General features: G+C 35.0%; 1 protein-coding gene across 1 annotated transcript in view; it reads left to right on the forward strand.

Annotated features, from left to right (window-relative positions):
- LOC150086058 (tyrosine-protein phosphatase 69D-like) overlaps positions 1-13,454 on the forward strand; it is a 495,496-nt gene that overhangs the window by 355,690 nt on the left and 126,352 nt on the right. The window contains exons 9-11 of the mRNA XM_090374352.1: positions 728-836; positions 10,509-10,655; positions 10,896-11,124. Of these exons, the coding sequence (XP_090230478.1) occupies positions 728-836; positions 10,509-10,655; positions 10,896-11,124 (485 nt within the window). The remainder of the gene's footprint in view (positions 1-727; positions 837-10,508; positions 10,656-10,895; positions 11,125-13,454) is intronic.

A 13,454-nucleotide genomic window follows, 5' to 3' on the forward strand; every position in this document is an offset into this window, starting at 1 on the left:
GATGCCGACTATTGCTTAACCCTCAAATCAAGTTTACAACACATGGAGCCTCGATAAGATAAATCGCAGTCTTTGCAGGATATGTTGTAAACCAAATCCTTTATTTGGAATGCAAAGCTGGAGTGAAATGCGCGATTATTTAGGACTGTATGAAGTTTTCTTGTGGATCTGGCTACAATTTTGAATTCTGTATCTTTAAAAAGTCTGTTTAATTGTTTGTACCATTGCTAAATATATTTTTTGGTGTTACTATTATTGGTGGGTGTCATTTTTTTGTAACCTCTTTTCTGCCTGTGTTCTAATTTGGTTTATTGTAGTAAGAGGATAACCTCTATTTAGAAATCTGTTAGTATCTGTGTCTCGGAAGGAATTTAAAGCCATTTTCAGACATGGAATATTTGTAAGCATTAAAAAACTGGTTTAATATGATACAGCTCATTAAAAGGATGACAGTTTTCCAGTGAAGCAGAAGTTATAGTAGCTATGACTTTCAAAAAGCTTTACAGCAATTATATAACTGATGTAAAAATTTCTAAATAGCCAAGGTCATTATTTTGAAAATTCAGTGTTTGATTATCTGTAAATATTATATTTTTTAAATATAATAATTTAATTTAATTCAGGCCCAGAACTTTGATTCTACTTTTTATATTTATTTATTTAGTACTGATATACATTATAACTTTTATTACTATAATTTAAATTTTATAATATATCAATATTTTAGTGCCTACATCTTTGCCTGAATTTCAAATGCAACGAATGAATAATACTGAAGACTGTCGCCAGTTAAAGCTGAAGTTAGAGCGGGTTTCAGAAAGAAATGGATTTATTTTGTAAGTGTGCCCAGTTATGCAATAGATCATAGTTTTATGTAATAAAATTATAAATATAATGAAATTTCAAGTTCGAATAGCAAAGCTTAATAAACAGTACTCATCTTAGATAATCTGCAGTTGTTATATGAGGTAGGATGGATGAATAATTTTGGGGTTTAAGAGGTTTTGAATAATTTTGAGTTTAAATGAGTTAATTAGTAAGGATACGGAAAATTAAAAATGGAATTAAAATATGCTCAAGAATGTAGAAGTGCACAACTCCATCCCTGGTTGTCATTGAAGAATTAATTGATTAAAAACTCTAAAATATATGAAACCGGTGAAGCCAAAAGTCATAACGACTGACTTTCGTTTTTTAACGTCTTCAGATGGCAATACTAAAGTGAGGAGAGAACGCGTGTTTTAAAGAACTTCGATGCTCTTTGTGACATGTGGGAATCTTAGGTGCGTGAGATTCCAGACCGGGGAAAGGTTGGAGGGTAGTTTCGCATTTATGACATTTAATTTGGTGTGATGGCAAAACTATTCTATAATAAGGGCTTCGTATTGAAAAATTTTGTAACTAGATTTTAATTTTATGATGGTAATAGCTGAATCAACTAAAGGGGTGTGGTTGTGAGAATGTACGTGTAGTGTAAGCTCGGTACTGGATTGCCCTGTTCTGAAACTGTTGTAATGGTAATAAGCCCGTGTGTTAGTTGTTTTTTGTTTGTTTTTTTTGGTTTTTAGGTGCATTAGCAACTAAGGCCATATTGCTCCGGGAATATGCGTTGGTCATTCCCTGACCTTTTCCGCATCCTCCGTATTTGGTGGTGACGGGCTCGAACCCCGGTCTAATCAAGAAGCGTGTGCTATGCACTGCTGCTCCTTCCCACCTGGCTACGGAGGCGCCTCCGTGTGTTAGAGGTTTTTGTGAAACCATACTTGGTAGTGGTGCTTCCGATGTAGAAGGCATTGCAATTTTGCTGACATTTGATTAAATATACAATATTATTCACGTCATTTATTGGGTATTTATATGTTTCTTTGTATGTATTAAATAGTGACCCAAGTTTGTTATATGAGGAAAATATAAGTGTAATGTCAATGCCTGCGAACACTTGACGGAATTGTCTGGCGAATACAGCTCTTCACAAGATGACTTCTCTGTTGACCTACAATGTCTTACAAAAAAGTTCATGTCCAGGAAATACCCGTTCCAATTAATCCAACACATTATTACCATCGCCAAAAATAACACCAATAATTTACCCAAACACAACACAAAAGGGAGCACACGCATCATTCTCCCTTATCACAGTAGTCTCGCCAGACAATTTCGTCAAGTGTTCGCAGGCACTGACATTACACTTATATTTTCCTCGTATAACAAACTTGGGTCACTATTTAATACATACAAAGAAACATTTAAATACCCAATAAATGACATGAATAATATTGTATATTTAATCAATGTCAGCAAAATTGCAATGCCTTCTACATCGGAAGCACCACTACCAAGTATGGTTTCACAAAAACCTCTAACACACGGGCTTATTACCATTACAACAGTTTCAGAACAGGGCAATCCAGTACCGAGCTTACACTACACGTACATTCTCACAACCACGCCCCTTTAGTTGATTCAGCCACTACCATCATAAAATTAAAATCTAGTTACAAAATTTTTCAATACGAAGCCCTTATTATAGAATAGTTTTGCCATCACACCAAATTAAATGTCATAAATGCGAAACTACCCTCCAACCTTTCCCCGGTCTGGAATCTCACGCACCTAAGATTCCCACATGTCACAAAGAGCATCGAAGTTCTTTAAAATACGCGTTCTCTCCTCACTTTAGTATTGCCAACTGAAGACGTTAAAAAACTAAAGTCAGTCGTTATGACTTTTGGCTTCACCGGTTTCATATATTTTAGAGTTTTTAATCAATTAATTCTTCAATGACAACCAGGGATGGAGTTGTGCACTTCTACATTCTTGAGCATATTTTAATTCTGTTTTTAATTTTCCGTATCCTTACTAATTAACTCATTTAAACTCAAAATTATTCAAAACCTCTTAAACCCCAAAATTATTCATCCATCCTACCTCATGTGACAACTGCAGATTATCTAAGGCGAGTACCGTTTATTAAGCTTTGCTATTCGAACTTGAGTCCAATCATATCGGTACTTTAAGAAATCCTATAACTTATCTAATTATAATGAAATTTATAATATATGATTTCATTGTTTTTTAATAAATAAGCCATAGTCAGTTCTTTAATTGTAGTAACTTTAATGGCAGCATTTACTTATTAATCAATATTTGCATAAATAGTATTTTGTGGAAATTATGCTCGGTCTTGATTCTCTTTATTTTGTCATGAAAAAAATTTTTAATTCTCTATATTATTTTTAAAGTCATGATTTCAGTGTAGGATATTAGCATTAGCAGAGCCATATGATGCAAGAAAGCAAGCTTATATAGTATCAGTCAAAAAAAAAAAAAAAAAAAAAAAAATCCCATTTCACACATCCATTCACTCTAAAAAATTGTTCAGTTCTTCCTTGAATTTATTTAAGCTTTCAACAGATGGAAGTTTGTTCCAGTAATCAACAACTACCCGCACATCTATTCTACAACTGTCTTTCCTCAATTTGAATTTATTTCCATCAGCATTGAGCCTGCTCAACCCATTGAAGGCCTTATACACCTCAATCATATCACCTCGCAGGTGCGTAATCAGATGCTGCAATTTGCAGGACTTAGCCTTTCTTGGTAAGAGGATCCCTTCATTCCCCTCACCAATCTTGTTGCCCTTCTCTTTTCTTGTTCTAGCAACTAAACATCTTTCCTAAAATGAGGCCTCCAGACCTGTATGCAGTACTCAAGGCATGGCCTGACCATTGTCTTATACAAAGGGATAATCACCTTTTCCTTACTAGCAAAATTAATGTAATTTAATAATTGAAAAAAACTAACACTGTTGCATTTATAAGGTTGTGCATTTTAACAGAGACTCATACTTTACATTATACATATACAAAAACTGAGTTAATCTTTGATTTACACAAAAATTATCTGTTTTGTTGTGCAGTGACCAAGATAACTGTGTATTAACTCTCTTATATCACTTTAGTTCTAATGTAACTGGTCTTAATTTTTCTCCTAAAAATTCCCTTCTCATATCCACAGAGGAATCACAATTAATGGTCCTTATTAATATTTTAATATAAAGTATCACTGTTAAAATATATAGTACCTTATGAAGTACTGAAGTGTTACATCATCTCCCTTAAATTTATTTTCTCTAATTCCATTTTGTAAATCAGGCAGTCCTGTTTAATAATAATGTTTCTGTCTTTCAATGACCTTGACACATTTACTTGGTGTTGTACTATTAATTAAGAAACTTTGGCTAGGTTCCATGAACTTCTTAGAATGACCTAAAAGGTCATTCTAAGAACTTCTTAAATAATATGTCAAATATGCAACACTTCAAAATATGAAACAATTTTCATCTAAGCAGATACATTTTCAAGTTTACTTTTGGAGACTGCAAAGAAATGTTGCACAACAAATACATAACGTATACTGACCTGTAAAAGTATTGACCAGTTATACATTAGCATTAGCATTAGCATTAGCATTAGTAGAGGCATTTGATGCAAGAAAGCAAGCTTATGCAGCATCAGCCAAAAAAAAAAAAAAAAAAAAAAGTAACATAAATAAATAAAAATAACCACTTCCACTTCACCCCTCTGTTCGTTCGAAATACCTGTCCAGCTGAGCCTTAAACTTATGTAGGCTATCAACTTCCACGACAAGGGATGGAAGTCTGTTCCACCCACCAACCACCCGCTGGCTAAAGGCAAATTTCCGCACATCTATCCTACATCTGTCTTTCCTCAATTTGAATTTATGCCCTCTCAGGTGATTTTTCTGAGCTAGAGGAAGAATCCCATCAGCATTGAGCATGCTCAAACCATTCAAGGCTTTGTACACCTCTATCAGATCACCCCGCTGGTGCCTAGTTTCCAGACACTGTAATTTGCAAAACTTAAGCCTTTCTTCGTAAGAGAACCCCTTTGTCCCATTCACCAATCTAGTTGCCCTTCTCTGTACTCGTTCCAGCAGCTCTACATCCTTCCTGAAATGAGGCCTCCAGGCCTGTATACAGTACTCTAGGTGTGGCCTGACCATTGCCTTATACAAGGGAATAATCACCTCCTTATCCCTGCTAGAAAAATTCCTATATATCATTGACAATACACCATGAGCTACTCTTGCAGCTCGTCTGCACTGCTCAGAGAACTTCATATCTGCCTGCACCACCACCCCCAGGTCCCTTTCATTCTCTACCACTGTCAGTGTAGTACCACAGAGTTGATACGTTGCTCTGGGGTTGCTGTTTCCCATATGTAGTACTTTACATTTGTCAATGTTAAACTTCATTTGCCACCTCGAAGCCCATCTGCTCAACCTTTCCAAATCCTGTTGCAGCAGCATAGTGTCAGTAGTGTCCTTGACAACCCTGCCAACCTTCGTATCGTCTGCAAACTTGGACATTAAGCCTGATATACCATCATCAATATCATTTATAAATACAGAAAACAATAAAGGCCCCAATACTGAACTCTGAGGGACTCCACTAATAACATTAGTCCACGATGAGCAGTGTCCATTGATTACCACTCTCTGTCTTCTCCCCCTCAACCACCCCTTTATCCATAGCAGCAACTTGCCTCCAATGCCACACTGCTCCAATTTGTGCAGCAGTCTTCCATGTGCAACAGTATCAAAAGCCTTTCTAAGATCCAAGTATATAATATCAAAGTTATTCCCTGCATCCAGTTCTTTTGTGACTGCATCATAGTATCCAATCAAATTGGTCAGGCAAGACTTCCCCTTAACAAAACCATGCTGTGTCCTAGCTATAACTGAAGTCTTGTCTAGATGATCCTGCAGTGCTTCTTTCACCAGTGCCTCCATTAATTTTCCGGGAACAGAAGTTAAACTCACAGGTCTATAATATAATACTGATTCCTTATTATCAGTACTTTTTTCTCCCAATTAAGAGCTCAGTTAAAGGATAACAGTTCACGTATTTGATGTGAAACAAATATCTTTGCAGTCTCCAAAAGTAAACTTACATTTTTATTTGAAAATTAAACTGTCTTTTTTCAGCCAATTATATCATCCAAGTTATCTTTAATAGGCTGTTTCAGTTTCATACATTTCTTTCATCCTTTGTAAGTGTTGCATAATTTGGCTTATTTAACGTGTTTGCTGCTGAAATTCACCCAAGCAGTGTGCTGTAATGCATACCAACGAGCACTATAAACATAAAGACATGAAATTAACAACTACTCAGTATTGGCACACTGATTGAATGCTTTGCAGTAATGCTTGGCATTTGTTTATAGATTTGGTGCATGGTTTTATTTGTTTTTTGCTTGTGTGCATGAATAAACTTTTTATAAAATTTTAAGATTTGTTCCGATTTACAGCTCAGCACAAAAGTAGGTGTTTGCTTTTAGCAATAAATTCCAATCTTTTAATTTTCAGAATGCTGAGAATGTCAGAATCTTGATTTTTTAAACCCAACATTCTGAAAATTACAGCACACTGAATGAGTTCTTTCACATGTAGGTGGCAGTGAACATGTTAAATTTGCTGTATTATTTAAGTTTATTAAAGATTTAATCCCTTTCATTAGTGTTAAAATTGATACCTAATTTGATTCAGATTAAGTTCACATGGTTTGAGCTTTCTAGATGCTACAATCTGTAGAACTAAAATCAGGTTTCAAGTTACTTCCCAACTCCAAATTGAACTTTTATTTTATATTTTGCTTAAGTTATTTTTAATGTTACTCTGAAGCAACACATGGTGATAACCTTTGGAAATTTGAGGAATTATTGCCTTAACTATCCTTTCAGTTATATTTTTATTCATTTGGTTAACTTAGCAAATGTATTCACATTCTACTATTTCTAATGAGAATTTCCATATCTGAAGCTGTCATATAATAACTCTGACCTCTGGAATGGGTCATTTCAAATATATGTCCAACATGTTCAAAGATAGTTGTGTACATATATTTATATTCATTAATTTAGCTGGGAGATAGTAATCAGTTACAGTGTATATTAAATTAATAATTTTTGTATTTACATTTTTTAGGATGAGCCATTTGTAAGAACACTTTTGTACAGCATAATACACACATAAACACTAACTTGAACTGGGGTTTACAGTGCTATGTAGTTGTGTAATAAATAATAATAAGTTAATAGAAATTTAATTTGATATTTAAAAATAATTAATTTAAATTAAATTATTTTAAATCAAAGTATTAAAAGTTTCAATTTGGAGTTAGGAAGGTAACTTGAAATCTGTTTTTAGTTCTACAGATTGTAACATCTAGAAAGATCAAACTACACAAACTTAATTTGAATCAAATGAGGTATTAGTTTTAACACTAATGAAAGGATAACATCTTTTAATAAACTTATTTAAATAGCACAAGGTTAGTCAAAATGTTGTCGACAACTTTGACAGTTTATTTGAAAATAACTACATATTTTTCTCTTAAAAAAAAAAGCTATCAAATGAAAGCATAAATATCAAAGTTTTTAACAATTACCTTACAGTCCTTCATTATGGGCCACATACACCAATGAGCCAAAACATTATGACTAGCAAGTCGTTATGCAAATCGAAGCAACTGCAGGTGAACTTTGGTGCATGTGCGGGTCGGGAATGGTATAAAAAACACCTGATACTGAGCTGTTAATCAGTGTTACTCAAGTCCTTCAGATGGGAAAGGCAGTGGACTTAAGCGAGTTTGACAAAGGCCAAATTGTAATGGCCAGATGACTGGGTCAGAGCATATCCGAAACGGCATGGCTGGTGGGTGCTCACAGTCAGCCATGGTTAGTACCTACTGAAAGTGGTCCAAGGAGGGGGAACCCACGAACTTCCAGTGAGATGTTGGATGACCACGGCTCATCGATGCTTGAGGTGAGCGAAGGCTCCCCAGATGGTAGGTGGCAACAGAAGGGTGACTGTGGCGCAACTAGCCAGTAATTGGAATGCTGGTGACGGGAGTAATGTGTCACAACACACACAGTACATCAAACCCTGCTGAAAATGGGGCTGTGTAGCCACAGACTGCTCCGAGTGCCTATGCTAACCACGGTTCACCAGTGACAGCGCCTACAATGGGCACACGAGCAGCGAAACTGGACCTTGAGTGATTGGAAGAAGGTTGTCTGGTCCAATGAATCACATTTCCTGTTGCACCATCTGGACGGCCAGGTACGTGTGCGTCGTTTAACTGGGGAAGTGATGGCGCCTGGATGCACCATGGGACGAAAACAAGCTGGTGGTGTCATGCTTTGGGCAATGTTCTGCTGGGATACCCTGGGTCCAGTCATCCATTTGCTGAGCACTCTCTGATGTCTACCACCTACCTAAACATCATTGCTGACCAGGTACATCCTTTCATGGCAACGGTCTTTCCCCTCTGGCGGTGCTGTCTTTCAGCAGGATAATGCGCCATGCCACACTGCTCAGATTGTTCGAGACTGGTTCGCAGAACATGAGGAAGACTTCCAGGTATTGCTCTGGCCTCGAAATTCCCCAGACATCAATCCCATCGAGTATCTGTGGTTTTTGTTGGAACAGCAAATTCGATCTGCAGCATCTCAACCACAGACATTACAGGAGTTAAAGGGTCTGCTGGTTACATGTTGGTACTAGATACCATGTCTTGTAACAGCTTGTGCCATGCCTCACTGGGTACGAGCTGTTTTGGCTGCACATGGAGGACCAATATCATATTAGGTAGGTGGTCATAATGTTTTGGCTCATCGGTGTATGTGACCCTGTGTAATGTGGTAATCAAATTCATGCCACACTTTCTCCAGCATATAATTGTCAATCTGAATGATAGCTGCAGTGATATGTCCTCACAACTCTTGCAAAGTGGCAGGTTGACACAAACCCCATAGATAAAAATCTAAGGGAGTGAGGTCCAGTGATCTTGATGGCTAGCGAAGTAAAGATTTATCATCACAGGGAGCACGGCCAAACTAACAGGGATAATTGTCATTCAGAAACTTTCACATCTCCCTGTGGAAATGTGGCAGAGCCCTATCCTGCTGAAAAATGAAGTTGTTTCCATCTTGTGTCAGCTGTGATAGCAACCACTTGATCAGCATGTCAAGGTAGGAAATGCCATTAACAGTGTCTTAGGCCAAAAATAAGGTCCCGTAAGTCTTTTTTTTTCACAGACATGCATGCACAGAAAACATTTACTTTTGAACATTCACATTCCATAGTTTCCTGTGGATTCTCACTCCCCAGATACTAATGTTGTGCCAATTCAGTTTACCACTGAGATGGAATGTGACTTCATCGGTAAACACAATCTGTCCATGAAATTTTCAATGGTATCATGAATTTTGTTGTAATATCCTAGAAACTTTGTCATGTGGTTTTAGGGTTTGTAACAAATGAATTTTTTTAAGCATGCATGAGAGTCTCCTTCTAAGAATACGCCAAAAACTTTTCTGTGGAATCCCACGCTCTCTACTGACCTTGTTAGTCAATTTGTGGGGACTCCTGAGACATGCCTGTCGCACAGGTTCTAAATTCGCCTCGTCTGTGCTGGGATGACTTGTGCTTTTGCCCTTGCAGATGCATCCATGCTTCACAAACTGCCTGTACCCTTAATGATAGAGTCTTGAGTTGGTGGATTTCTGTAAAATTTAATTCAGAATGATCATTGCACTGAAATATTTCTGTTTCATGATAACACAAAATTATTTATCCACAGATGATATGATGTCTGCGCCATCCCTGTTGTGGCAAACACAACTTTGATATTTACATTTTCACTTGATGGCATTTTTGTCACAGAAATGTGTGGTATATTTGACATAAACTGTCAAAGTTGTCAACAATGTTCTGACTAACCCTGTATATCAAATTAAATTACATTACATTAATAATGATGATCACTGGCATTACAGTCATAATGGGAATTTGTAAAAGTGTTTTGCTTAAACAGGGTACATTTAGGCACTCTTAGGTCCCAAGACTGGAAATAATTTTGTGGTTGTAGATTGTCAAAATAAATGGGCCCTGTAAATGATAGGGTATAAATGTTGTAACGAATGGGCCTGGTATACTGGGGTCCATGGTTATGAAGAATATATACAATGATAACCAGTTTAATGTAATACAATAAAATATACAATAGCAGAAGCTTTCAAGACTGTTGCATCTCTTTTTCAACTGATAATTTGATAATAAATGTTTATTATTATTTATTTCATTTTATTGATGGTCACATTTAAAGAAATGGCACAAAATTAAAGCAACCCTACTTTCTTCATTATATATCATGAGTTTTATTTTTAACTAAAGTATAAATTCTAGGTTCTGATTTTATTTTTTTTATTAGATCTAAATGGAATTTGCATGACATAAGAGTAAAAATTAATTGCTGCCGTTTGCTCTCTCTGTTGTTTTTTTATATATTTCCAGATCACAAAGAGAGTGTGAATGATGGGCTAAATAATTTTCCTGATCTTAATTACTACTTAGAAAATTTGAATATCCACTATGTGTTGCTCTTTTCATTTTGTGTTAAGAAAATATGTATTTTGTTTTAGGTGCTATCGTGTGATAATAATTAGGTTACAAAAGGGTGAAACCCTTGATTCACTTCCTCAGGATCCACAGGCTCTTAACTTGTCTACACATGTTAGGGTTCATAAAAATGGGGGATATGGAGCATATATTGCAGAAGCATTCAACAGGTATTCATTTCTTTGTGTCAAGTTGGTGATTAAATTTTTGTTTGAAATTTAGTGTCAGATATGATAAAAATTCATGTTTGAATTCTTTGAACTTTAGAAGCATACTCATATAATGCATATCCTCATCAAAGGAATTGATGTCCAATTAATGTACTATTTGCCAAATACTGAAGTTTGAATATTTAATGATATCATTATCTTCTGCATTTTATTAAGTTTTCCTTTATCATTTTATATTAGTGAAAAATTTGTCAGTGAAGTTGTTATTGGAGACAATGTCAACACAAACTGCATTCTGGATGATTCCCTAGTAATATCTGATTTTCAAGCTAGAAATCGTAGGACACCAGCTTTTTTAACTAGCTCGAGAGAAATTCTGACAGAGGAGTTTGTTCATGATGGAAATTTAGCACCGAACACTAATTATACTGGATTTGTGGAAGTTGGAGTTTGGGGACCAAATGGAACAGTAAGTTTGTCAGTATGTATTATAAACATAGAAGATAACAATTTCTTATTATCATTTTTGAAGCAGTTTAATTAAGTTGATATATTCAAAAAATTTTCCATAATAACTGATTTTATGTCTATTTTTTTAAAATCATCTTGTTATGTTTGATAAAATTCTTTAGTTTTATCATTCCTCAGATTTCCAAATTAGTATAGCAAGTATAGTTTATCAAAAAGAGAAATTATAGTATTTAATGAAAATATCAGAAAACAATAAAGATTTGTATTGATATATGAAATATTTTAAATGATTTTTACCTCATACTCCCTAATACCCCCCCCCCAAACTAATTGTCTCAATAGCAACAACAAATATCCTTGCACCCATTCTATTTGAGTATATCCCATTTCTATAAAAACAGTTCCTTCTGTTAAAAAGCATTTTCCATACTGAGAAAAATTCTACTCCATAATTCTTGCACAGTCTCTCTAGGGCTAAATTCATTAACAAGGCTCTTACCACAAAGTCCATCCTTCCAGACACTTTCAAAATTCAAACCTAACAACTTTTTTTCATCACCTCATACTTGTTAATTAAAACCTCAGATTGCCTATACCAACATGTACAACAATATCACCTTTTGTATCCTTAAAAGATGATAATTTTCTAGTGTCACCAACTGTTGCTTCTAATAGATATATCCCGGTCCTATTACACCTGTCCCGATTGTATAAAATATTCTCTGTTTCCTCACGTAATAGAGTATCTGGGAGCAGGACATCCCGCTGTGCATCTAGATGAATGAGGGTAGGCTCTACTCTTAGGGTAGGCATTTTGAGTATTCGATGAGCCCCCAATTTAATTCCTTTGAAGACAGTGACCCTTTCCTTCAGGCACTCATATTAAAACTAAATTTCTGTTTAATTTCCTCACCCTCTCTGCACTTAGTGCACACAAAGGCATCGCCTATGGCATTATATCTAGATATAGTCAGGTCTGCATATATACTGCACACAGCATGCAGTAAGATTCTTCTACAAGCTTCAAAAGTTCCCCCTCCCCCCCAACACACACACCAAGGCATTCTCATTGTTCTAATCCAAGGTATAATTTCACTTAAAAAGTTTAAAGTAGTCCTACAGGTTAATTTAAAATTTCAAAGGTTAAAGAATTTTACACTACATTACGATAGATTGTAATTTAATAATATAAATTAACTGATATTTCAATCAAACCTTTTGAAGTGCCATTCACTTCCTCAATAGTGACAAATAAATAATATAAATTAATGGAAATAACTACTTACATGTTAGTTGGACCAAGTAAAAATTATTTTTTAAATGCTTTCTCCCTTTGGTGAAATTGGATCAGTACTATAATTTCGTTACTGAAATATTTTCATCCATGTGTTTCATTATTTCAGGTAAAAACTGAATTTGCATCAAGTTCAGATTTTACCTGTAAAATCAAAAAAAAATTGTCCAGCATGTGCTGCTTTCTTTTGGGGAATTTTTTTGACTTCCCCCACTGTTACTCAATCCTGAAAGAATTCCATGTTATAATAACAAGGTTATTTGTTAGAAATTTCTGGTTGATATTTGCAGAAATACAGTGCATGATACCCAAAGCCTTCCCATTTTAGCATACTTATTAAATCACAGTTTATGTAATATATGCTTTGTTATCAGAATTTAAAACTAAAGTGTAATTTCAATTACCATTGGATAAATCAAGGTTAATTTTTGTAAACAAGAATACATGTGTAACTTATTGACTCTGAGCGAGCATTTGCTTTCTACACTGTGTGTTTTATAGTCTATGTCCATAGCAGTCAAAATCATGCTAGGATAATTTGCTAATAATCAAAATCCATGATGCATGTTTCTCATTCATTTCCACCAATCATGACTGACAACCACTGTCAACCAAGCTACACATCTTTTAGGAAATTTTCCTAACCTAACTTAATGTAATGAAACTGTTACATATGATTAAATGGAAATTAGTTGTATAATTAGTAATATCAACTATTAAGACAACAGAGACTATGAAAAGAAAACATACATCCTAACATATTTTATTTATAACCAATAACAATGGCAGCATTAAATTTTTGCTACTTATGTATTATTGGATAACCATAGTTTTTAAAAAGCCAAAACTCTTTCCATTAAAAAGATGGGGGTTGGTTAGAGCATCAGTTATCTGGAATAATTGATGTCAGATCTCTTCCAGATAATAGAACCAGAAAATTCCGGTAAGGTTGAATAAATTTAATCTTACCTTACGATTAAATTAAGATTAATTAAAGAAAATTATAAACCAATCTCGGAAAACAGAAACATCCA

Source organism: Mastigoproctus giganteus, chromosome 5, assembly GCF_048544385.1.
Source record: "Mastigoproctus giganteus isolate SK-2022 chromosome 5, ASM4854438v1, whole genome shotgun sequence".
NCBI classification, from domain to species: domain Eukaryota; kingdom Metazoa; phylum Arthropoda; class Arachnida; order Uropygi; family Thelyphonidae; genus Mastigoproctus; species Mastigoproctus giganteus.